General features: G+C 42.1%; 1 protein-coding gene across 6 annotated transcripts in view; it reads right to left on the minus strand.

Moving 5' to 3' along the window:
• Positions 1-27749, minus strand: part of AFF1 (ALF transcription elongation factor 1) — a 206804-nt gene that overhangs the window by 5744 nt on the left and 173311 nt on the right. For all 6 annotated transcript variants that reach the window (XM_060012204.1, XM_060012203.1, XM_060012206.1 and 3 more), the window contains 10 exons: positions 26659-26815; positions 20478-21416; positions 11381-11484; positions 10483-10723; positions 9690-9781; positions 9455-9515; positions 6161-6297; positions 5488-5559; positions 4903-5043; positions 2787-3010 (listed from right to left, as the gene is read on the minus strand). In XM_060012204.1, the coding sequence (XP_059868187.1) occupies positions 2787-3010; positions 4903-5043; positions 5488-5559; positions 6161-6297; positions 9455-9515; positions 9690-9781; positions 10483-10723; positions 11381-11484; positions 20478-21416; positions 26659-26815 (2168 nt within the window). The remainder of the gene's footprint in view (positions 1-2786; positions 3011-4902; positions 5044-5487; positions 5560-6160; positions 6298-9454; positions 9516-9689; positions 9782-10482; positions 10724-11380; positions 11485-20477; positions 21417-26658; positions 26816-27749) is intronic.

The following is a 27749-nucleotide window of genomic DNA, read 5'->3' on the forward strand; positions in this document are numbered from 1 at the left end:
TTTATACTTTTGGATCAATGGACACATGAATGAAAATAAACAAATAAAAATACTCAACATGTTTAAATTAAAAAAAAAAAAGCATCATTAGTTTGCTAAGAAAGAAAACAAGGTTTGAAGAGGCTGTGAGGAAAATAAGTGGCCACAGCCAGCTGGCCGACTTCTTCCCTATAGCCAGGAAAGAGCACGTCAAGGCTTTAATCTGGTATTTACATATAAGCATTTGCTCAGTGGTCACTAGCACTGACACCAAGCAGTTTCTCTAACAGGTGCTTGACCATCTCCTAAACCTTGGATTTCTCCAAGGGCGTTCTTCACAAACAAGACCCAAGAATATTTACTAAGCCATATTTCCTATACTGTTGCTAACCATCTTTCTTAACATATACTGAAAACAAGCAATAAACGCAGTATTTTTTTAAGGATTATAAAAGTTATATTTATTCACGATGCTACATTTATTGCATTCCCTTAGAAAAATAGAGACTATTTATGTACCCAATTTGCCCATATAAAACTTTATACAAATTATGTGTAGCACATAAAAGCCTCTGGTACAGCTAAAATCCTGACACTACAATTTGGGTAATCCTGCTTCAGGGTCTCCAGTTTATCAAGTCTGTCCACAGAAAATAAAAACTGAAACTACAGTCAGTCTTGCTGCTCACACTTAGAAATTATTTTAAATATAATAAAATAAAATTTTCAATTACTCTAAAACCCAAAAAAGTAAACTGGAAGGGGATACATTTTGTTACCAATTTCAATTTAACAGTATGACAAATTCACACCTTATTTTGGCTGGGTCTTTTTTTAAAAAAAAAAAAAAATCACCTTAGTTTTGACATTATCTTTCTAAGTTGTGGCTGCTTCAGAAGGTAATTTGTCAAAAATATTTACCAAACAATTTTAATAATAATAATATTCCTTTTACAAAATGGTACAATAACACCTTAAGAAACCAGAAAATACTAAATGTCTTTGGCTATATAACTAAAAGGCCATTCTTCCAAACAGAATAGGGCATATTCACCTCAGAACCAACTACAGAAACAGAAAGCATAACAGAAATATGCACAGAATTTAATGAGAATTTGTCTTGCCTTTTCTTCCCATTCTACCCATATAATAAGCAAGGAGAATGCAATTTACATAATCTTCCCAGATGAGACTCAACAGCACTTCAAAGATACCCAAACTTCTGCAAAGGCAAAGTGAATTAAAACAATTACACAACTAAGGGAAGACTAAAGGGACAAACGTTATTTGCAATTTTCTTTTAACTTGTTGGCTTCCTTTTAAGCCTTACAAGTGTAGAAATTATAGCTGATAAACAAAAGTCACAAGCCTCACAAATGGAACTATAATATAAAAATAAATCAAATGAAACATTTATTAATAAATGAAGCCTATTTTATTACTTCAAGTGTTAATGATAAAAAAATTTCCGCACAGCTGTTGCATTTTAAAAAGTGAAACTACATACTATATTTCTAGCTCGGTAAACAGATGAACCTGATGTCTTTGAATGACATAACAATTGACCATTGTACAGTACATCTTTCTGAAGACCCGTAAATTAGAGAACTACTGGCTTAAAGTTAGTGATTATGAAACAAATATGTATTTGTAGTTTCAGCTGCTTTTTTCTTCCTCAGCCATCAGGTGCTCCATCCATTTTACATTTCTGGGTTGAAGAATAAATGCAGTATTTTAGGTTATGCTACTTCCCATCTCAAATGTGTTGTGCCTGGGGACAGCCAATGACTTTCCATCTGCATTTGCTTAGCCCTTTTGCTAGCACTTCAGTTCAGGGTGAAATAACGATACCAAAACTTCCAAAGGGGCAACGTGCTAAAGCCACTTTTGATTTAATTTTGCTAAGATCTAGTCACAGAAATCTATCTCCATGCCACAGAGCTCAAGAAAGAATTGTGACAGCATGGAGAAAATGTGAAAAGAGTAAACAGCTGCACACTTCCTTGTCTTCAAAACACTGAACAGATGGTGGGAATGTGAGTTGGTGCAGCCACTACGGGGAACAGTATGGAGGTTCCTCAGAAAGCTAAAAATAGAACTACCATATGATCCAGCAATCCCACTCCTGGGCACATATCCGGACAAAACTTTAACTCAAAAAGATACATGCACCCCTATGTTCACAGCAGCACTATTCACAACAGCCATGACATGGAAACAACCTAAATGTCCATTGACAGGTGAACGGATAAAGATGTGGAACATATATACAATGGAATACTATTCAGCCACGAAAAAGAATGAAATAATGCCATTTGCAGCAACATGGATGGACTCAGAAATTATCATACTAAGTGAAGTAAGGTCAGACAGAGAAAGACAAACACTATATGATATCACTTATATGTGGAATCTAAAATGTAGAACAAATGGACCTATCTACAAACCAAAACAGACTTGTGGTTGCCAAGGGGTAGGAGGGGAGGCGGGAGAGGGATGGACTGGGAGTTTGGGGTTAGTTGATGCAAAGTATTACATATAGAATGGATACACAACAGGGTCCTACTGCATAGCACAGGGAACTATATTCAATATCCTGTGATAAACCATAATGGAAAAGAATATGGAAACGAATGTATTTATGTGTGTAACTGAATCACTTTGCTGTACAGCAGAAATTAACACATTGTAAATCAACTATAATTTTAAAAAAGAAAAAAAAAAGGCCAAAACACTGAACAGAAAATACAATGTTATTCCCCTCCCAATCCCCATGGCCCAGTAATAACCACGACAGAGCCATTTACCTTTATTCTTCCTGGTAAGGACCTCAGCCTGTTCCCAAAGATCAAAGGCGGTAAGGACATGGGAAGTAATGGTGACATAGGAAGATGTCATGTTTTGGATGGTGACTGGGGTGCTGATGGTGGCGGGCATCCCCCCGCTCCCCACACTGCCAGCACTTGACTGGGATCCTATGGAGCTGGCTGGAGAAGGCATTGGAGAGAGGGGGGATGGTGTGCCTGTGCTTCTAGAAGGTGGAAGAAAAGAGAACTGGTTAGTCACCTGAACTCCTAGATCACAGATCTCCTGTTTCTGGAACTGCAGTCCAAGTCACAAGGCTTTAGCGTGTGCTTGCCAAAATGACAATCACTTCTAAAATCACTTCTACAAGGTCAGAGAGGCACCGCACCCTTCACCTTCAGTATTCCAGAAATTTATTTCATAAAACACAGTGGGATGGGGCCCTCCAAATGGAAAAAGTCACTGGAGACACGTAAGGTGTTCTTCACTGGACATAGAATCAGGTGGGCAAATCTGTACTCCAAGTGTATTTCCCAGGCCCTTTACATATTTTACTCCCTTGCCTGGAATCCCTTCTCTCCCCAACCCCTATTCCAACTTCTCCTAGGAAGACAATACTTCCCCTGAGAAATGGTCCTCATCTCCGATATATTCATTCTCTCATCCACTCAATACACATCACTGAGCTCCTACTCTGCACGTAGCTCTCCTCCAGACACTGGGGATACAGCACAGCTTCCTTTCTGTCACCACTTGAACTCGTCTCTTTGCATTTATCACACCTCATTATACTTTTCTGTCTATTCCTTTTCCTGCCTCACAAGCACCTCACAGGCAGGGACCATCTCTTCCTAATCTCTGCATTTCTAGCCCTTAGCACAGGAGGTGCTCTGGATAAACACCTGCTGAGCCCATAACTGACTGAACAGAGGGCAGCCCATGAGGAGACTGGGCATCAGGGGACTCACACTGTGCTGTGTTCTCCCACTGACTGTCTACCTACACCTGCAAGTTCACAAGTGCCTTGATGCGGATCAAACGAGAAACACAAGTGAAGTCACTCAGTCGTTAAAGAAGTGACGGATATGAAATGGAAAGATGGGTCAGCAGCAGTGGCCTCATCACATAGTTACATCTGCCCTTGGGCTTCATGAACTCTAATGGATCCTAAGCAACCCCAGCAGAAAGTTCATTTTGAAAAACTAGAGCAGAAGCTCCCCGAGGGCAGCAATTCCTGTCTGCTTTGTTTACTGCTGCTTCCCCGCGCCTAAAGCAAGGTTTGGTACAAGGAAGGTGCTAGACAAATGGTGAAGGAGTGATCTAAAATCATGTGACTGACAACCTATTAACTTAGAATAATATCTCAGAGGTAGGAGTCATGAAAATTTTCAGAGGTAAAGAAGATGCTTCTCAATCAGGACTTTCTTTTTTTAAGAGAGGCCATATGGGAATCTCTTCTTTTGAATGTGCTGGAAATGGGGCAATCTTCTAGGTGATGTTCTTAAAATAGCAAAACCCGTCAGAACTGGGAGCTTTTCAAGGAATACGACTAAATTAAAAAAAAAAAAAAATACTAGGCAAGTACCAAAGGGAAGAAAATTCTATCTTCATCTTAAAAACACCCGCACAAGGACTCTGTTTTTCGACAGCTTATGGAACAAATGAGCAAAAAGTGGGGGGAAAAATTTAGCTAGAGATAGCTGTTTTGATTCTTAATATCACTGTTACAGACCCTGGAGAAGGGAGGAGGGAACTGGTTCCGGAAAGTTCTTGTTTACTGAAATGCTAGGACAGCGTGCTGCATAGAAGGAGAAAGGACCTTGGCTCTGGTTCCGCCGGCCCCGCCTGTTTTACATTGTTGGGCATATCCAAATATCCTCAAAGCTCTAAAATCCGGACCCTGGATTCTCTGTAGTTATCTTTTTAATTTATGTTGCCCAAACAGCAAACACCCCGATTTCTAACTATTCCTCAAAAAGGTAGAAATGTGCTAATGATTTCAGCTGAATGTGCAAATCAGCACATAGATGTAAACCATTTTTGAAACAAAGTCACAGCAAGAGGTAAAGAAAGAAAGAACTTAATTTTGGAAGCTATTTAAATTAGACTGATCATTACCTGGCAATGCACGGAGAAGGTGCCTGGGCAACTTTGGAAGAAGTCTTGAAGAAGTGTTCATTAAGAGTACGGGAATACTTTATTGCTATATCTTTTTTACAACGAAACATAGCCATGTTCAAAATGGACTGGCAACGCATGCTGTGAACATAAACATAAGTTGAAGTGAAGCATTAGCTTCGATTCATGAGTATCACACTACTAGAGAGAGCAAGCCACCTAACCTCTTCCCTAATGTTCACCCTAATGAACATACTGGGCTTTCCTCATCGACGCGAGAAAGTATATCGAGAATCTCACTGCACTGTTCACACTAACGTCAGAAGTAAATACTGGTGAAACAACACAAATATACAAGGATATAATTTAAGTCACAAGACCGAAGTCATCAGTAAAATGATGGGGTTGTAAAATGGCAGTAGATGCCATTTCATAATAATTAACCATCAGTGGGATTAACCCCTTGACCACACATCCTACCACTTTCTGGTAGTGATTCGCTTTTCATGATCGTTTTCACTTTAAGCAAACAGATATGCAAAAGCAGGTGTAATTTGCTATTTAGACAAAGAAAAAAATACACACCATAAAACAGCAAATATTTTCTCCTGTGTTGGTGTTGTGGCATCCGAGAAGGATTTTAATGACATTATGAATCTATAGGAAAATACAAATGTACATCAGGTTAAAAAAAGGCAGTCAGAAAATCCCAGACACAAAGATATCTTATTATGTTTGTCTTGGTTTTATATTGATTTTTCCTGAAGATGTGAAGACATGACAGCAACGCAGAAGAAAAATGAGGCTTTGGAGCAACAATTCAGGCCATTCAGAAAATTAGGCGAGGACATGCCTTTTCTCTGACCTGTCCACCTGCTTGAACCCAAGTAGACTTGTATCCTTACTGAGTCCCCTCCTGAAATGCAGGTAATAAACAAAGACGAGAGCTTCAGCTGAGATGAGAGGGCATCTGATAAGAAAGTAAAACTGGAAAAACCAACCCTCTCCCTGAAGGGTTTGGCATTTCACCGTGCGCTTGGCAAAATGATGCAGACCAACCCAGTTGTTCTGCTCTAGCACTTCATCTGGAATACATTTTTAGTTCATGACAAAAAAAAAAAAAAGTTTCTGGATCAGTAACTTTTTTAAAGACTCCCCTTTGTTAAGCTGTCTTCAGACCAAAGTTCAAATGGATTAAAGCAATAAAGGTAAGGACAGAGAAGTACTTAAAAGGAAGGCAAAATGAGTCTGCACTTACTTGATGAGGTCTAGGGTTTCTGCATAGATGGAGCAAGCCGACTTGGACGCTGGGCTTTCCAATTCCATGGCAATGCCACACTCAATAAAGGACAAGGCAGCTTCCAGGTACTTAAAAGCCTTCCCAACCTTGTCCGTCTGTGGGCGAAGAACAGGGTCACTGTTAAGCCTAAAACAGACTTTTACTTAGTTTCTCACATACATTCTTTACAGAAACTTCCCTCCACTGTCCTAATTTAACTATGGCTAGAGAGAAGTGTGAGAACAAACAAACTCAATATCATAACCAAAGCCCGTCAGCTCTGACCTACTGAGAATTTTCTTTTACTAAAAGTTCAGTAGGAAAGAAACAACAATCTTGTAATAAGACTATACTCTCAAAACCTTATTAAAGTACATATTCAAACTAAGGCACTCAGTACATGGTCCCCTTGTTACCAGTGTGCAATTACCCATCATATGATTTTCCTGGCAAATAGGTTATTCTACACAACTAGAATAATGCAGACACAGTTTCTTTGTACAAATTGAAGTTTATCTTATAATAAGTAAAAAATGTTATGGTTTACAAGCATCTTAGATTTCATGTCAAACAATAATCTTTTTATGTATTTTAGAGCCCAACAGGTCATCTCCTCTGGGAGTCTGGGTTAAGGGCACAAGGCTACCCCCTGGGCCAACAGGGATAAAATTTCAGAGTCCCTTAACAGGAATGTAGAAATATGAATGCAATCAGATTATTGGTGGTCATCTAACCCCGAATACATATTTTGTCACTTACGCTCTTCTCACTTGGTGGAATTCAGCCAACTTGACTGAGACTGTGCCGAGTCTCACTACATATGAGACGTCATATGCAGCACACATTGTAAGAGCAACTGATCAACACGACATTTGCAAGGTTGTAGTTTCTGCTAATGTCTCTACTTTGATATGTTCAAAAAGAATGAATGAAAACCATAAAGGTGCAAGTGGAGTGTAAGGAGATGGTGACACATCAGCAAAGAAAGAAGGTTTGGCAAAGAAAGATGGCTACTAATTTTAATTTTTAAAAATAACCTGAGGGACTTCCCTGGCAGTCCAGTGGTTAAGACTCCGTGCTCCCAATGCAGGGGGCATAGGTTTGATCCCTGGTCGGGGAACTAAGATCCCATACACCATGCGGCATGGCCAAAACAAAAAAAAACTTGCTTTAAAAATATTTTTTCTAGGGGCTTCCCTGGTGGCGCAGTGGTTGAGAGTCCTCCTGCCGATGCGGGGGACACGGGTTCGTGCCTCGGTCTGGGAAGATTCCACATGCCACGGAGCGGCTGGGCCCATGGGCCATGGCCGCTGAGCCTGTGCGTCTGGAGTCTGTGCTCCGCAACGGGAGAGGACCGCGTACCGCAAAAAAAAAAAAAAAATTTTCTAGAGAACCCAGGGTCAGAAAATTAGTGACAGAAAGAATAAAAATCAATCAGCATGTCCCAAATAATCAACAGTATAGGGCCTTATTGGTTTGCTTCACTGGTGCGAATTTAACTCTTCAAGTTTACTTATTCAATACCATCTTCTTCATGGGATTTCCAAAATTTATATTGGCCTTAGGGTAGACACAAAAGAAACTATACTAAAGCAATTTGCCAGTATCCACTTCCTTAAGTATTTTGTAAAGTTAATAATGAAAATATTCCTGTGATAACTCCATGTATCTCCTGAGACAGGGTTAAACTAGTAGAGTTCTAATTTCCTTAACAGTAAGTAAAATAAGAATAGAGGTGAAATACACTACTCTATATTCAGTTGTGCACTTCACTATCTGGAATGCAAGACGGTCATCTTTTGAGACATTGTGCAAGTAAAGGAGAATATTGTGAAGAGGCTGGCCATTCAGGCTTCTGTCCAAACTGGCATATTTTGAGAGTGGAATGAGCTAACATTACTTATTAAAATGGGATGTAATAGCCATAGGAAGGGAGAAAGAAGATGTGCATATGCATAGATTAAAAGCAACACAAAAAGTTCCCTGGAGTATTAATCTTGTTTGAATAATGAAGGAATCTAGTGCCCAGTGTCAAGATAAGTTTTTGGTAACTGGCTGACAAAGTACTGAATATTTACTCTTTCTCAAAAATCAGAAGATTCATACAGTTCTAGTAACAGCCTTGGAGAACTGAAAGGAAGAGGTTAGAAAGATACCACTGTTTGGTGCTATCTGAGGCATCTTAATCTGACTCAGGTCATGTTGGTACAGGGTCACTTGAGAGATAGTGTCTAATTTGTGTTTTACTCTCCTACAGCATCCAGCATGGTAAGGACTCAATCAACATTTTACTCCAGTGAATGGGGACCTGATAAAAGGGTCTCAGCCCAGCCCTTCCCAGCCTGACAAGAGATGCCAGGCTACAGACTGGGGTTGAAGAACACTGGGCTAGGATTTTGAGGCCACCATGGACTGATCTGATTCAATCCCCGTGGACCTCCAGAGTTTGTGGTTAGGTTTGCCTGTGGCAGAATCAAGGCAACCTATGCTGTTCTCTTGTGGTACAAAGTTCAACATACAGTATCTGTCGGGGTTTAGGTGTGGGGAATACACCAAGCAAATAAAGGCCCCAGAGTCTTAGATGCTTAAATATGACAAAGGGCAAGTATCATATAACTATACTGCAGCAGAGAAATAAAAGCATTATTTATGTATGCAATTAACAAAACTACCACCTTCCAGAAAGTCCAACAGCCACCAGGTAAAGAGAGTTCATTTCTTTAAGGCATGTTTGCCAACAGTGCAATCATCACCTTCACCTTAAAATTTCATCTGATGGTACTGGTCCACTGTTCGCTGTTAGCCTCTAACAGTAAACAGGGCGTTAAGATAATTTTGGAATGCAAACAGGTTACCTCACTTTTTGAAATGTTTTGGGGTGACCACAAATTGACCAGCTTTCAATAAGTCAGAGTTGTTTTTCACATCCAAAGAATTGATTCAGTGGGACAAGGAAGCCCTCATGTATATTAAATAAAACATTACCAGGTAGATCAACTTTCATTCATTTAGATATAAAATGTGAAACTAGTACTTTGTCTCTCTGCCCATGATCAGACGGAATCAGTGAAGTCAAAACAGTGTCACTTCCCTAGGAACTGAACCACTCAGCCCTTGCTCATTCCGACCCTGCTTACACTGCGGCCAATGTCAGGCCCCCCGCAGCCCTACCCCCCCCACCCCGCCCCCAAGTCACAGTTAGTGATTTGGAACCAGATGGCAAGTGTTTGAACGGAAAACATTCCACCAAAGGGAGAAAGAGCCCAGACTGACCACTAATTCTGCTTTGTCCTTCAACCTTCTGGCCTCCTTCATGTGAAAATCTGCTTGTTGTCTGAAAGAGAAGAAAAGACCAGGGGTGGGTCACAGGAACCTAAAAGTATTGGACTGGGGCAAGATGACTTAAGATGACTGGAGGGGGACGAGGATGGGAGGAGAGGCAGGGCAAAGAGGAGGCAGGGGGAAGGGGAGGGAGGGGGAGGGGAAGCAGCAGCACCCAGAGCCTTACTTGTCCAACTTCATGTGAGGCTTCCCTGGCTTGGAGTTACCATTTGGCAAAGAAGGCACTGGAAAACGATTTGCAGTATCTCCAGAAGATCCCTTAAAAAAGATCATCATACCGATCACCCTGTAACACTTCAGACCATTGGCCTAACTGTACCGTCTCTCTAAATTAGCCCAAAATAGTTCAAAAGCAAGGAACTCAAATGCTGCACGCTCTAGCTTGGTCAAGCACTTTCTCAGCTAGATTCAACTGAAACTGTAGATTTGGATTGTATCGGGGACACAGAAAAGCCATAAGACAAGAATGCCCAAGAGAACAGATTAACAAAGCCAAATTTAACATTTTCTCTTAAGCAATACATACACACACACACTCACCTACCCCAGGTTAACAGGAAGGAAGGAATCTGTATTCAAGAAAGTGGATACTTGTTCCCCCATTATCACTAATAATGAAAGTATTTGAGATCAAACATCCAAACCAAGAACTAACCAGGGTTATCATGTTTTACTGCCAAACACCTGATAGAAAATTAACACAAAAATCTATTCTGGTTTTCTCACCTCTGAACCACTTTAAGAAGAATAAATTGCCGCCTAAATTATCAGGTAATATGAACTATCTTTTACTCTCCCTCTGAAAAGTAGAGCGTTAAGCACAAATAACTCATTACTGCTTTACTAAAAGTGACGAATAGCTCTGAAATACCATCGTAGAAAACTTGTCTTATTTGGGCATTTAAAGTAAAGACACACCAACATATTCCCTTTTGTACATTACTGCCTCCCCTCCTTACTTTGTGTTCTGTAGAGCTTCCAGGGCCCTTCCCCTCTACTTTTCTGTGCTTGGAAACAGAAGAGTCTCTGTGGTTGCCCTTGCTACTACTGGCACTTTTGGGAGGGTTCTGGCCACTGGGGTCTGCTTCCTGCCTTGACCTCTTTTGTGCAGGCTTGGCTGGCTTCTGGGAGGACGAGGATGACACAAGTGAAGGGGGAAGCATTTCCTTCTTTGAGGGCTCAGAGGAGGGCCTGGGCGTTCTGGAATGAAACATCATGCAAAACTAAGTTAAGGCAAAACATGAACCGTATAACTTAGTTGTTGAGTTATAAGGACAAAATGGCTGTTGACACAAAAGATAAAGATATCACAGAGCCATGAAATCCATTTTTGTAGAAAGGCCAAATTTCAGAGCCCTTTTTTTCTGATGCCTTTGAAAACTACAGTCCTACCTGTGAGTAATAAATGAAGTTGTATAATTTGTCACTAAGCTTGTGGAGTCTGCCAATGGTCTTACCTTTACCCAAGCAAGTCGCTCTGCAGTAGCTGCTGCCCAACCTGCACCTTGTCTCTGACAAGCAGGCAGGCCCAGTTGCCACCTCCTCTCTGCCCCCTTCACATCTGACCCCTTCTCTCTCTCTCTTTCAAATCTCTGTTGGTTCCTACATGGTGACACAACTCACTTGTTTTTGCCAAGTCTTTTTGTGCTTTTGATAAATCTAAGTTTGCTGCCAAATGAACCGTTAATTCCTCTAAGGTCCTCGTGAAGGAAAACAAACAGAACTTAGCATATCGTCAAAATGAGCCCGACGAGTTCACTATTCTCTTGTTCTACTGCAGAAGAAAAGTGTTTTGCCGTGTTGCCATCCAGGAAGATTCGATCACCTTTGCAGCCTGTTCCTAAACTCTATACTCACTTTGATTTAGAAGATTCTTTGTGGGAGGATGAGGGTGATGACTGCGATTTGACTTCTTTCTCCAGCCTGATTTTCTTGCTATCGTGGTCTCTTTCTGCTTCACCCTATTATTGTAGTATAACAGCAAATTATTACAAACATAATTGTACAGACAAAATAGAAAAAAATATGCAGCAAGGTCAATGAGAGCAATCAGACTTTTGGAAACTTGTAAACACACACAGAAACCTTGTAAGTATCTACACTGTGTATGGGAGGGGGTGGTGGTGGTGAGGGCAGCAGACCATCTAGATTTGATGTGATTTGTACTGAGACGGACTTGTACATGAGGAAGGACTAAGGAAAGAACCAGGTTTTTCTCTACTCAAGAAGAAAACAGATTCGTTTTCCCATGACAACATGTACATCGAATTTACAGAAAGTCCAAAATGCAGGCTCCTTCCCCCTGGTCTGTGCTCACGTAATGGCCCTGTGGGAAGGAAGCTTTCTAGCAAGGACAGTGAAGCGATGGGTGGGAGTCCTTCAATCGACTCAGGTGCTTTAGAATTAAACTCCTCAACTGTCAGCTCACAGGGAGAGAAATCTGGGACACCACCAGCCAATCTAGGACAATCCCTAAAAAACCCGAAATCCTCTCTTAGAGCCTTAAAGGGAAAAACAACATTCTTCAAATGATCTCATTGTGGGAGGCCCCGGTTTTCACCACAGTCTCTCCCTCGTTCTCTGAATTTCTCCAAGAAAAATGAACAAATTAAGATGTGTAGGCTCAAGCTCTGCCCAGGCGCTAATCAGCGGCCTGGCCCTGCTCAGAAGGAGGGAAATAGCAAAGACATGCCCTTCCCTCCCCCGGCATTCTGCAAGCAAGCGTGCCTGGGTGTGCGCCTCCATCCAGCCTTTCATAACTTCGCAGAAAACATCTCCCTCTTGTTTCAAAATGGACCATTGAAGATGGCTTATAAGGATACTTCGCTTTCATCTCTCGGTGTTTGCACAGGTGAGAACATTAAGAAGAAGGGAAAATATGGGTGGAGAAAAGAAATCCAAGGGAAGGCTGGTACTATGGTACCACTGGAAGCCGATTCCGCTCTGTCCAGCACACTCCATCCCAGAGCTGCACAGCACTTGGACATGGCTAGTCCACAGCGACAAGTGAAGTCAGGGACTTTGTCCAAAAAAGGAGAATGTAATCATTTTTCTACTGATGAAATACTGAAGTGGTAATTTTAGACACATTGGATTAAATTATTTATCACTGTTTTTTTTTTCCTTTTTATATTCTTAACGTGGCTACTAGAAAATTTTAAGTTATGTATGTGGGTCACATTATATTTCTACTGGACAGAACTGTTTTACACACTTTTCTAGAGGTGATCTGCAAAATGGACCCTGAACTTCCAATGAGCTGATGCAAAGAAAGAATTATTAAATGTACAGGTTAGGTAAGATAAAAACAAATCAGTTGCTCAGAAACATAACCATTCATTACAGAAGACCGGGGAAAAAGGGTCTTGAGGGACTTAATAAGAAGAGAACACATGATGTGAATAAGCATATCCCACAGGCACGGCTGAAACAGTAAATTTCACACGGCTGTTTCTCACGTGGCAGGCAGTGCAGGCCGGCAGCACAAGCCTGGAGCACAGTTCAGGACAGATGAAAGGTCCTGGCACAGGCCAGGAGAGGCCTGTTGCAGCTCTGCCCAGCATGTAACTCACCCTCCATTCAACAATTCATAATGAACTCAATGTTGGCAGAGAAGAAAGAATAAACCAGAAGTGACTGGTTAAAATAGAACCCTACTACTAAGGGGTATCCCCTCATCACTACACCCACTGTGGCCAAGAGGCTCTGCTACCAATGGCCCCAGTGAATTCTCTCGAGTTTTAGATTAAAGGCCACACAGCTGGCCCAGCAAGCATTACAAGAGGGTGGGAAATTTATCTTTCGAAAAAGTCACAGAATTTGCTAAAATACCCAGGCAGATAATTAACTTGCACATGAAGTAGTTAGTAATACATACTTTTTTAAATGGAAGGCATTTCCAGGCAGTTAACGACATGTGGGATAAGTCCCCAAGACAAAGCTAAGCATAAACGGTCCACAAGGTTACTTTCTAAAGAAAATACCAAACCCCAGAGGTGGAATGAGAGTTAATTTTTGTTTGTATATCTTTATGCTGCTTAGGACATGCTAGTTATAACTAGAAACCAAAGTGGCAGGCCTTATAAACCACACATGAAAATAAGATTCATAGTGAGTCAATCCTCATAAACTGGTTTTAACTCGGGCTTGTGCCAATCAGTGACTCAAGAGAACAGCCCAAAACCAACAATCACCAAAGACTAACTTCAATGCTAGCTTTAACAACTATGTTGGCACTTTCTGGAATAATACACTTTATGTTGACATGTAGCAACTTAGAAGCTGGTAATATTCTGTCAGCTGGTAGAATGTAAGCCGTTAAACCAATTAAGCAAAATCCCCTTCTGTTGACTGTGCTTGCTTTGACCCGAATTCACGCCTGTGGGCCGGGGTCAGTATTTTTGTAGTTGGAACCCTCTTGTCTTCTGTAGGAAGAGTCCCGGGGGCATCCCCAGAGCAGGCACTCCGTGAGCATTCGTCAGCTGGCCCAGGAGCAGACCTGCACTACAACCCTAAGTGGGTGGATTTAGCAAAGCGCCATTAGAGAGGGAGTCATCTGATCCTGGGTGGCAGGAAACACACACTTGAATTCCAAGACTGGAAAACAGAAGGCAAGGAGTTCTTGAGATGTTTCTGGGTCAAGAAGCCATGTGAAAGTGAGGTGAGAGTGACGTACTCTCTTCAGAAGGAAAAAGGAGTCTCCTTTGCTCAGTGGCTTATCCACAGATCAACTCCCATTTCAGGGACCCCTGTCTAAGGTCTGGGTCTTGGACACTCCCTTTTTCCAGAAGGACAATGTCTTGACGGTGCCCGCATCTCCAACAGGAGGAGCCTGCTGGCCGATGACTGTTCCTGACTGACTTGTTTACTTTTCTTAACCTGCTGGGTCAGGCAGCCTCAGATTATCTGCCAAATGCGGCTCCACCTACAGAGTGGAGCAAAAGGGCAAGAATGAACACCATAAAAGGAAGATCTGGGACTGTGCTAGGCCAAGCCGGTTTCTGAAGAGAAGGCCTCCAGGGCAGCCTGCTGCCTGCCTCAGCACCTGACTCACCAACTAGGTGCCACGGATAACAGGGGGCAGTGAAAGTGGCTTTTTTAGAACTAACACTTGTTTGGGGCCATAGTTTCTAACAGGCAGAAAGGTAGTCGACTCAGAGCTTAGCCATGATGGGGAGAGATGACGAGCATCTGGAAGGGAAACTGAAGTGTGGCGGGCACTAGGGTGGCAGGAGTGGGGACAATGGAGGGGTTGAGCCAGGGATGATATTGTAACAGCCCGTCAGTACACTGATCTGGAAGTACGACCTCAGGCCTTTCTCCAAGAATGCCACCAACGCCTCCCAACCTGCACCCACCCCCTAACAGGCACTTGAACACACACCCTGCTCCTCCGGCCCCACCCCACTAAAAGCAAGAAAGGTGTAAAAGAGGGACTTCCCTGGTGGTGGAGTGGTAAAGAATCTGCCTTCCAATGCAGGGGATGTGGGTTCAGTCCCCAGTCAGGGAACAAAGATTCCACATGCTGCAGAGCAACTAAGCCCGCACGCCACAACTACTGAGCTCGTGGACCTCAAGGACAGAAACTTCGTGACGCAAACAACAGAGCCCACGCGCCCTGGAGCTTGCGCACCACAACTAGAGAAGAGAAAACCCGCATGCCACAACTAGAGAGAAGCCCGCACACCACAATGACAGATCCTGCATTCCTCAACGAAGATCCCGCGTGCCACAACTAAGACCCAATGCAGCCAAAAATAAATAAATACATAAATAATAAATATTAAAAAAAAAAAAAAGATGTGAAAGAGAGCAAAGGAGCCAAGATCCACTAGACTGGGAGGGGTCAGCATACTGAGCTCCAGACCCGCTTTTGCTAAGCAGCCAAGTGATGTGAAGGCCTTTCTGGATCCCACCTAAAGAAGGTAGCAGCTGAACAAGAGACACACGCCGTCTCAGCACTCCAATTCTAAATTCTATCCTCCTCTCCCACAGGGAAGCAAATACGCTTGGTAGCACATGGAGCATAGCAAAAGTGGAGAAGCAGCCTTTGGGGAAGTTCAGGTACTTTTCTGGGATTTGCCTCTGCAGGAGGTTCAATAAGACGACGCCACAGCAGGTAAGTCCAAGCTGACCCCATGAATGAGGCAGGTTATATTCACTGGGGAAAGTACCACAGAAAAGCAAAGGGAATCCACTCTTTTCCTTCTTTTTGGTGAGGGAATACACAGGCATTAGACTGGCCCTAAAACAGCTCTTCATGTGATGCTTTTAGGGTAACTAACAGGCATGAAAAAATTAGATGTAAGTAGCTTTAGGAAATTATAGGGATGACTTTTCAAACCCTTGATTTTGAAGGATAATAACTGGGAATGTTGATCTGGAGAAACAACCCAAGAGAAAGCAGTCAGATCTTGGGAAGGTCTGAACTAACCATCAAGCAATAAAAATGCACATTTTCCCACCAGATCCCATAACTTCCCTCCCCACTCCTCAAAACACACATAAACGATGGCACTGAAATGTTTGTCCAAAAGTGTCCAAGCTTCTTGGTCCATAAAGCAGTTATTTATAAAAAGGGAAAGACCTGAATGAATGTAACCTCCCAGTTCTGTTATTTGTCTAAACGACTGTTGAGACAGTCTAGCATTTTATTTGAAAGACATCTATAAGGTGACTGAATGAAATGAGGTTATCTAAGAAAGCACCGAGAGCAATGCTTAGCTCTATGCATGTTTGGTGTGCTTTTAGAATCTTCTCATTTGCACTGCCCTGATTGTATATTATCTTGTGCTTCTCAGCTTCAACTTTTCGTCCAAGTCTGGAAAACATAAAGCTTAAAAATTATATAAAAGAAAATACAAGTTCTATTTTAAATTCTAAACTGTAATCAGGTTGAAGAAATTCTGTAGTTTATGTAAGGAGTACCATGTGAGTTAATGTCTATTTACCCTCACAATTTTCTCTTTTTTCTCATGAATTGTCCCCAACCCACTCCTTTAAAGTAGAAGAAAAAAAAGAAAAAGGGGAAAAAAATATATAGGTACATTTCTATAGGTGCCACATTTGATGGCTTCATCACAGCTATCAACAACTATTAACTTTTTTTTTCAGGCTTAAAAAATATGTTTTTTAATATATAAGGAGAGATTTGGGGGGAATATTTAATCTTCATAATGGAATCCTTTTTTTTTAACATCTTTATTGGAGTATAATTGCTTTACAATGGTGTGTTAGTTTCTGCTTTATAACAAAGTGAATCAGCTATACATATACACATATCCCCGTATCTCTTCCCTCTTGCATCTCCCTCCCACCCTCCCTATCCCACCCCTCTAGGTGGTCACAAAGCACCAAGCTGATCTCCCTGTGCTATGTGGCTGCTTCCCACTAGCTATCTATTTTACATTTGGTAGTGTATATATGTCCATGCCACTCTGTCACTTCGTCCCAGCTTACCCTTCCCCCTCCCCATGTCCCCGTGTTCTCTAACTCTTTATGATCATTTTCTCACACTTTTGAGTCTAAAATGGCTTTAAGGGTTTGTTAACTCTCTGAAAATATTTGTTAAATTTTGTGCCAAGAGAGGGATGAACCTTTAAATAAATCCCACTAATGCCAAGGAGCAGGAACATTATTCAACGGCTCTCACTATATTCTCGTGGAGTTTTTTCTAGTGTTCACACTCAATATGAAGGAAATGAACAAGTCTTCACTATCCAAATTTGGGGGAAAGCACCTAAGCTTAAAGAGAGACCTGGGCTGCCCACAGAGCTGCCCCGCTTGTCAAAGGGTGGTGGCCAAAGGTACCCTGAGCAAGTAGAGTCAGAGTCCTGACAGGAAAGGGGGAGCCTGCCCCTCACAGAGAGAACCTGAGGTTATGATGTTCAGTATTAATACCACCACCTGGAATCCAGCAGGAAGCAAAACCAATGACACACAGTTCTCTGATCATGAAAGAGCTATACTGTTGGCTGATGTTTATATTTATCTGAAAGCTCCTAAGTAATGTTTCTAACCAGTGACATACTTCAGGCCAGGAATTCCTGGTTGTCTAGATCCATGATGTCTAAATGCACCACACTGAAGAGATTTCTTGGTCCGAAACACTAGCTTTATACAATCCTGGCCTGGTAATAAGGTTCTGCTCCAGAGCCTTAGGCATTAGGATCACCCGAGGAGTTAGAAAATAACAATGGGAGTGTGGGGCTGGGGGGTGGCACACATCCTGCCACCAGTACTGAGGGTTCCCCAGGGGACCGGAATGTGCAGCCAGGGTTTGGAACCACTGGTTCAGCCCCTGATCCTGTCAGTCCCACAGCAGGGAGGCAGGCTGTTCCCAGAGCCAGATCTCTCAGCTGCCTGCCAGAGCTTTAAGGCAAGCATGGACTTGCCTAAGATGAGGCAGTCATTATTTCTCCATCCTTTGAACAGAAAGATAAATAAGCTGCCCTAGGAGAGCTCAGCCAAGGGCTGCAAAAATGGCTTTCAGAGGGCACAGTTCATATACTCAACAGGGACAGCTGAATTTCCCTTTCTGGAGTTGCAAGCAGAGCTTCCTAGATTTGCACTGGAGGATGGACTGGTCTGACAACTGTCTGGGGAGCCTCCAATTTCCAACATTTACCCCCAGTTAGTAAGTGTTTTAGAAGCTAATACTTCTCCCCTCTCCCCACTCCAGCTGATGCAGAAGGTCAGCAGTGGAGACTAAGATAGTATTAGGGTAGCTGGGGGACAGGTGACAAAAGATTTCCCAGGAGGAGGTAAAAGAGTGTATTTTTGCTATTGATTCTACGTATAAAATAGGTAACTAATGAGAACCTACTGTATAGCTCAGGGAACTCTACTCAGTGCTCTGTGGTGACCTAAATGGGAAGTAAATCCAAAAAAGAGAGGATATTTGTATACATAGAGCTGATTCACTTTGCTGTACAGTAGAAATTAACACAACATTGTAAAGCAACTAAACTCCAATAAAAATTAATTTTAAAAAGATGATGTGATATACACATATGTACAAAATAAAATAAAATAAAACACACATCATGAAAAAAAAGTATATTTGTGAAGATTTCTCGGGTATATTAGATGCAGGCACCTTTTCCTAGCCTGGCCCATCACAATTTTCTCCATAAAGTTTTACACCTCTTACAGGCACACATTGTTTTAAAAGTTATCAAGGACTTCCCTAGTGGTGCAGTGGTTAAGAATCCGCCTGCCAATGCAGGAGACACGGGTTCAATCCCTGGTCCGGGAAGATCCCACTTGCTGCGGAGCAACTAAGCCCATGCGCCACAACTACTGAAGCCTGCACACTTAGAGCCCATGCTCCACAACAAGAGAAACCACCGCAATGAGAAGCCAGTGCACCGCAACGAAGAGTAGCCCCTGCTCGGTGCAACTAGAGAAAACCCACGCGCAGCAATGAAGACCCAATGCAGCCAAAAATAAATAAATAAATAAATAAATAAATAAATAAATAAATAAACTGGGCTTCCCTGGTGGCGCAGTGGTTGAGAGTCCACCTGCCAATGCAGGGAACACGGGTTCATACCCCGGTCCAGGAAGATCCCACATGCTGCGGAGCGGCTGTGCCCATGAGCCATGGTCGCTGAGCCTGCGCGTCCAGAGCCTGTGCTCCGCAATGGGAGAGGCCACACAGTGAGAAGTCCGCGTACCGCAAACAAACAAACAAAAAAACTAAACTAAAAGTTATCAGGAACCAGAATACACACTCTTCTAGCTGAAACAGCACTGCCAATTGGCACTTGATCCCACCCCACTGGGCTTGCCCGCTGCAATTATGGTGGCAATACACACCCTCACGTCTCATTCGACAAGGCGCTCCAGAAACTGTCGCCCTTTACTATTTGGTAGAGTCACATTATATTTTTAACCTAGTGGAGTAATCAGTCAAATCAGACACGACAGCAGTCTTCATGATCTTTTTGTCCTTGTTATTCTTAGCTCAACTTCCACAACTGAGTAAGAGTTTTTTATGTATTTATAAGACTGTTTATATTCCTTCTCAGCAGGCAAGAGTTGGCCCTTCTTGTGCCTTTCACTCTGAATCCTGGGTAGGTTGGCTTGGGAATGCCACTGGGGGGAAAATTCACTAATCTTTCACCATCAAGAAGCAGCAAAAAAATATATATCAAGAGCTCAATAATTCAGAATAAAGATCGAAAGGAGACTGTTCAAAATAGTGTATATGTCCAAGTAACAAGGGTCTTAAATAATGCAGGGATTATTATTATTATTATTATTTTACTATGTTCATTCCTTAAGTGAAGCTTCCAAATACCATAATAAATGACAGATTTTAATACTTCACAATGTACCATAACAGCCTATATCACCCAAAAGGATGCCCTAACCATCTCTATAATAGCTCTAAACCTTTCTTTCATAATGCTCTGCTCAGTAGTAAAAGTCATTAACAGGAGTCACAAATTCTAAATCTGGTGGTTTCAAATTAATGAGGTGTTAGGTGGCCATGAGTTAAAACATGGATATAATATCAGTAGCAAAATGATCAAACTACAGGAGTAAAATTTAGTATATAGCACTCCTGTCAGTAATTCAGAATTCACATTTCAGTTCATGTAAGGTTTTAATTTCTAGGGCAAAACCTAATGAGCCAGGTGGTAAATACCAATATTATCACAATAGATAAAAACATACCCTTAATGCTATATTATTCTAAAGCAAGATATCCTTTTCAATGACTGCCTCATCTTTTTTTCAGACTAGCAAGACTTAAAGCAATCTGGCATTTATCAACACTTATCTGCAGTGAAAAACTAACTCTGGTATAGTCGCAAAGGCAACATGGAATCCAAAGATTTCCAGCCTCTTCTAAGATGATTCAGGGTTAAAATCAAGGGCCAAAGACAGCCCCAAGCCCGCAGCAGGTATGTTCCACACTGTACGGGAAGGTCAGCCCCCCACTCACCTTTCTCTTTTTGGCCAACTTGCTTGAGTTTTCTGAGCTTCTCTTCTCAGAATCTGCCTTCTTCGCTGCCAAGGGCTGTTTGTCTTCCGGTTTCTTGGGGCGGCTGCCCTTCCCAGGAGGCTGGGGTATCCGAGAGAGGAGGTCCAGGGTAATCTTCACCATCAAGCTTTGCGGGAGCGGAGTGTCCCTGAGCGGGGAGAGCAGCTTGGTGTCTCTCAAAGGCACCAGGGGTTTGTCCTTGCGGCGGTCCTCCTGGACAACCACTGCCAGTCGGCAGCCACTAGTCCTGGCGCCGCCACTGCGGGCAGGGCCCTGGCTCTGGGTCAGGGGGACGAGGGCAAAGTGCTCGGGGCTCCTGTCCTCCGCCGCGTCCTTCGGAGGTGCCTTCGGGGGGGCCGGGGGGCCGCTCCTGTGCTTCTTCCGTTCGCTGGGGGTGGGCGCCACTGGCTTGGGCTCACGGCTCTCTGCGGCACGGGGCCGCCCTTTCGTCTTCACCTTGGGCTTGTCTTTGGAAGGCTGGTCTTTGGAGGCTTGGGGAGGAAGTCCGGGCTCGCTCTCCACCAGCAGACTGGCGCGCGCATCTGCATGCGCATCCGCATGCCCCGGGGCGGAGGCCTTGACGGGCTTCTTGGGTTGTTTGGATCCCACGGTTTGCCTCTGTGGGGGCTCCTGTTGGGCAGGGGACTTTTGACAGCTCCTCTTGCCCGCATGGGGGCCTTCAGAAGGCACCCGGGGGGCTTTGCTGGAGCTTTTGGGGGGAGGCTCTTTGGACTCCGAGCGCTCGTGACCTCCGGTGGCGCCGTCGCCACCCTTGCCTTTACTGTCCGGGTGCCGGGCCGGGGGCACGGCGCTGCCCGGGGCCTCGGCGGGCGGCGCAGGCTGGCTGACTTTGGTCAGCCAGTTGTCCAGCTGCCATTTGTTTGTTGTCGGAGGTTCGGGCTACAAACAAGGAAAAAGAAGATAGGGTTAACTGACCAATAATGATACTCTTCTGGGTTAGTCACCCAATCCTACAGGACTGGCCGGGAGATGCAATCACTCCAAACCTAAGAATTCAGGTTCTTTTGACCCCCCTCTAATTATAGGTCAAATTCTATAACAATTAACTTTTAAAACAATCTTCCAATTTTTTCATGCTACAGGAATTTTGCTGTGGCTGACACTAATAATAGACCATTACATACTGACCAATGTAGACCATTGGCAACTGCGGAGAAATCTGTGTAATAAATATTTTGTTCCACTGGTAATTACCATATAATTTAAACAGAATTTTCACATTTTGGCTTGTGAAATGATAGGGAAAAATGAAGACCAAAAAGAATCTTTTCATCAAGGATTTTCAGAAGAAGGTCAATGAATCAGTCTTAGTGATTATGGATGGGTTTCACGCTTTATCCCTTTTTTTGATGTACTTGTCAACTGAAAATGACTTTCTTCAAGACGATTTCATTTCTCTTATTCACTTAAAAATATTAATACACGACCCAGCTTTCAGTTTATCATAGATACACTGTCTTCTGATTTTCAAATTTTACAACTGGGTAAAAAGAACCAAGTGAGGTCACATTTGCCAGCCATTAGTCCCACTTGAATTCTTTAAAAATCAAACATGAAGTCTCCTGTTACAGGCAGTCTCTGAAATAGCACCTATTTTTCTAAGAAACACAGGGAGGCTCCAGAGCACACAATTAAGAGCAGTGAGATTATACTGATTATCTGTGAAACTCGCTTGGCAAATAAACAGAAGTCCCTGACTTCTCCTGTTATCTTAACAGGAGATATCTTGTTAAAATCTTTGTTGCTAACTGACTATTGATGCATTGCACTCTCTCTCTCTCCAAATGGGATATTAGACCTTATTAAAACAATGATGAGGACATCTTTATCTCCAAACTCTACTATTATGTCTTGCACACAGTGGTGTACATGAGATATTTATTTGGGCTTTTTCATGGGTGTATTACTGTACCTATAAATTTTATGCTATTTGGGAAAATATTCATGCCTTAATAAAGTAAGTAATGATTACTTTTTTTTAAAAAAAAGGACAGTATGTCACTGGCATGCTTCATGCTTTTAAGATCCTTTCTGACAGGTGGTTTGTATAAATGACTAAATCATTTCCACAGCACAAAAGCAAGTTAATCAAAGATATCTCACATGGGATTAACTGATTAGATTATTGAGTAAGGAGCTCGCTCCAGTAAGTGGATGATATAGGGAAGACTGCTAACAATTTTCCCAAGTGGAATATCCCAAACAATTCTATAAAAACACACAAACGTAATACGTTTAAGATATGTGGATATAACGTAAAGGCTTTGGAGCCAGGAAAAGGTTGGGTAATAAAACGATCAGGTAGCTAGACTGGGCTTTGTGTAACTGTAACAAAATAGAACTAAGAGGAACTCTAAGGAACTAGGTAGGATCATACTTTGGCCAGAAAGAGGGCTACAGAATTGTGGGGTTTTTGGTTTTTTTTGTTTTTTCCCTGCTTAAGACAACATACCTTCTTTGTAGCTCCCTCCACTTATAGCAACTCTATCCCCATGCTCTCATTTGAATTTCAGAGGAGGGAAAGAGGGAAGAAGGAAACTACTCTGACAAAGTCCCACATAATCTAAAACTGCATTCAATATTCTAACAAAACAGGATGGTTGTTTAGGGTAGAGAAAAGATTAGCACACCATACCTACCTACTTGTCAGACATTATTTCTTGAAAGACTTGAGGGCGTGGTAGTTCTAATGGTTAAATGATTGGGAACAAGGCATTAAGATATATCATTTATATACTGGGAGACTGGGAGATCGGGATTGACATATAAACACTATTGATACTATGTATAAAATAGATAACTAATGAGAACCTACTATATATATAGCACAGGAAACTCTACTCAATGCTCTGTGGTGACCTAAATGGGAAGGAAATCCAAAAAAAGGGGATATATGTATACATATGGCTGATTCACTTTGCTGTACAGTAGAAACTAACACAAGACTGTAAAGCAATTATACCCCAATAAAAATTAAAAAAAAAAAAGGATGTATCACTTATCAATCACCTCAGGAACCAAATCCTTCAAACCCTTTCTCGGGAAAGGTATAGAGATCTTTCACCAGGGCTACGCTGACAACTGCCTGCAATCAGTGACACTCTTGCTCTATAGAAGAGTACCTACACATTAACCAAAAGGGAAGGTCATTCCTGGTATAAATAACATCCGCTTCTCCCCCCCACACCCCAAAACAGGGCAGTTTAAGATACATTTAGTAGTCCCTAAAGGAATGTCCTGGTTACAGAAATAAAACATATTTTCTTCTACTGCGGTACTGAAAATGTCCAGAAGGGAGGCCTATGGCCCAATTGCAGGGTAAAACTGAGTTGGTGTGCCCAGACAAGAGGAAAGGGTAGGGGTGATCCTTTTTGTATACCTACTACAAAGATGTAAAATGGATAGAATTCCTTTAACGTTAGGTATTATTTAGGTGCTGGGATGGGGGAAAGTTTTACATAAGAGATTGATAAAAAACAGATTTTAAGATGAATTTTAAGAGTGTAAGTGCTGGAGAGGATCAAGGTTTGGACTTTCATTTCTTCCTCAGCCTTTCCCCATGCCCCACCCCCAGCCTCCCAGTGCTGGATCAACCCAGACACTGCACAGAGGAGGTGCAACAATATATGAGCATCTTAATAAATGTTTGACTGTATGTCTCTTTACTTCTCCTAGCTTCTCGAATTGGCAAAAGTTCGTGTATTCTAGAATGATTTTGAAAAAAAAGTTTTCAGCTATGCACAACATATGTCTTTTGGTGTTTTTGTTTTTGTAAAACATCATAGTTGTTGTGAGGGAGTACAACTCCAAAACTTAAGAGAAAAGAAAAAAAAGAAAGAGAGAAGTAGCATGATGTAGTAGGAAAAAAAATGGCTTCTGAGCTAAACGGCTATGGGTTTCAATCTTAGTGCTGCTACTTCCTTACAGGTGAAAAGAAAGCTCCCAACCTTCTAGGGTTGATGGTTACATTATGTAATTTATGAAGAAAGTGCCAAGATCTTAGTAAATAATCGACCACAGTTGTTTACTACCAAAGAATTAGACAATGAATAGATTAGAAAACTAAGCAGATCCCTGAATAACAGAATAGAATCATTTTTCCCTGAACTTTACTTAAGCTGTAAAAGGGCGATACGTCCCATATATTCTGAAAAGCTGAGATTTACATGCTGACTCACTATAAAGAAGAGACTGAAAGTGGTTTTTCCCCAAGTTTACCACCAGCCCATTGGCACACATATAACATTTCAGGTCTCATAAGGTCACTGGACAACTTCGTCAAATGAATTTAAAATGGAGACTTAAGGAGCAAATTCCTCAGCATTAAAAATAGAATAAAGAAAAGGGTGAGAAAGTTAAAGCTAGTAACCATGACCTATTATGGAATTCATGTAACGCTCAACTAACACAGATTTACAATAAAGCAGGTATTTATTTTAAAAGGAAAGAAAGGTTGTTAAATAACTTTGGGAAAAATTAAAGGTTTAAAATCTAGACAAAGACAAAAATATGCCTGAGGAAGTCAAGCCTTGGTACATAACCAACAAAACCATACTCAAGTCTAGATTTGCACATTAACACAAATATACAAATATGAGCCTATTTAGGAAAGTGATTTTAAAAAGTAAAGTACGATGGGAACATCATTTTTCATCTAAGAGTCTCTACATCTATTCTATTCAATAACCTCGTGAGCAACAAGATATAACTGTTTCATTAAAACAAACACCAGGTTAAATTTTTCTTTCAAGTTTTAATTATTCAGCCAAGTCTGTGCCATTTCCATTTTACTTGAATTGAATTTTGATTTAATTGGATTCTCTTGCTTATATCAGTAACCAAACAAGCATGCAGATTTTTCTTAGTGAATAAGGGTGAGACATAAAGCAAAGATCTTATGAACAGTAACATGAACAAGCACACAATTTCTCTGTAGAGCATATTCAGTACCCTTTTCCCTGGGGCATAGAGAAATTACTTCAACAGCAATTAGTATCTCAGGAGAAAACAGAGAGCCCCCAGAAATACACAGAGTAGCTTCTAAAATCTGAAAGGCACTTCAAGTGCAGCTAATGCTGATCTATGTTTATTCACTCCAAAAATAATTACTGAGCACTTACTCTGTGCCAGACATAAACTCATATCTAACAACAACAAAATGATACTCAGGTATTTTCCTCATCCTCCCTTGCCCTCGGACATGGTTCCTCAGTCTCACTACATCATCTCCAGATGGATTTGGTTAATGCTCTAGTGCAGTGGCCTTGCTTTCTAAACAGCAGAGACAAATACTGAAAACTTTAACGCTTTCTTAATCAGAAAATCTCATTTCCTGGGATTCCTAGCTAAATACAGAGAATAGTTTTCTCTATATAAGCTGGTCTAGTTCACTAAAAATGTCTTCCCCAGCAAACATTTTACCCTGCTACTCTAAGTTTTGAAGACATTTGGCAACCTTGTTAGTTGTTACTACATTACTTTTGTTCAACAATCCAGTAAATAGCATAAGTTCTCCAGATACATTTAGTGCTTGACATTTTCAGTCTCATCTGTTTATCTTTACAATATCTCCCAAGGATGGGTGACAGGCAAGCACTATTCCTATTTTACGTGGGACAGTGGAATCAGGAAACACGGCCCTGGCGAAATTACATCGCCATCAATTTAATGCATGGCTTTTAGTGATTCAAAAATAGAACCTCTTACGGCTTATTTCTAGTTCACGTTCCTGCCCTTTGCTAAAGCAGGCTGTCTCCTTTTGATTTAATTCATGCATTCCTAAAATTTCAAAAAGCTTTCTCATTAATATTAAAATGGCAGCCTACTGAAAACGATTTTTGGTTTTTTTTTTTTTCTCGAAAGAAGGGAAAAGAAAATGGGGTGTACATATTCTCAGTGCGTTGCTCTTCAAAACAGCTCTGGCAGCAACAGGGAAGAACCTATCATTTTCAACAGGAGAGAAGACATCTCTCCCAAAGTTCCACAGCCCAACGCCAAGAAACAAGTAAACACGAATAGCCAGCAGCGTGCATGGCGGCCGGAAAGCGCCGCCCCCAGGACGGAGCCCCTCAGGCAGCCGGGGCCACCGGGGGTCGACGGCGCGCCCGGAGCAGACCAGTACCTCGGGAGCCGGGGCTTCTCGAGGCTCATTCTCCTCGCTGTCACTGGAGCTGCTCTCGCTCTCCGAGTCCGAGGAGCTGTCAGAGTCGCTGGTGCTCTCCGACTCAGCGCTGCTGGAATGTGCTGAGGCCGCGGCTGCCGGCAGCGCCTGCGGAGCGCTGCGGAGCAAGCGAGAGAGTCAAAGACCCACGCGAGGTGGATTCCTTCCCTCCCGACTCCCTTCCTTCTTTGCCCATTTTTCTGCTACTCGAAAGAAGGGGCCTCAAAGATTACCTAGCAGTACTAAATGACCATGGCAGCCAGTTGAGCGCAAGCAAGGCCCATGGTGGCTCAAAACTCAGTGAAAAAGCCTTGCAACAGCTCACCAGGTAACTGCATAAAAGAAGCCTGGGGAATTTTTCTGAAGAACACTGCGAACTATGTAATCAGGCGTGGACAAACCATAGCCTGAGCTGGCTGCCTGCTTTTCCAAATAAAGTTTTGTTGGAACACATTCACACCCAGTATTTTATGCATTGTCTGTGTCTGCTTCTATACTACAAAAGCAGAGTTGAATAGCTGCAACACAGACTTTAGGGCCCACAAAGCCTAAAACCTTGACTTTCTGACCCTTTAACTTTGCTGACACCTGCAATATAAAACCCAAAGGAGTTAATTTATAAAAGAACAGCCAATCCATTAAAGTCTTCCTCTATTCTCCATATGAGAACCAACTGCAGAGAAGTCAGAGACTGCTGAACACAAATGGGGTTCCTTTGGAAAGTGACCCCACAGGCAATCCACTCACACTTCTTGGGCAGAATGATAAAATGGGCCGTTCTTTATGAGTGGCTTAGGATCACGCCCAAATATCAGCTGAAGTAGAGAATAACTACTTCAAGTTTTCAGGATAGGGCAATAACTCTAGGCTTGTGAGAAAACACACAAGTGATCACACTGCTGGACACACAGAGAATTTCAAAGCGTATCTTAAAACCTTGCCCTAGATGGAATTAGCCACAGCAGTAAATCAGTAACTATAATCGTGAAAGCCTCCAAATCTACCCAAAACATTTTCAAGATAATAAATTTATTAACTATATTAGAATAACA

Source organism: Delphinus delphis, chromosome 5 (genome assembly GCF_949987515.2).
Source record: "Delphinus delphis chromosome 5, mDelDel1.2, whole genome shotgun sequence".
NCBI lineage: Eukaryota > Metazoa > Chordata > Mammalia > Artiodactyla > Delphinidae > Delphinus > Delphinus delphis.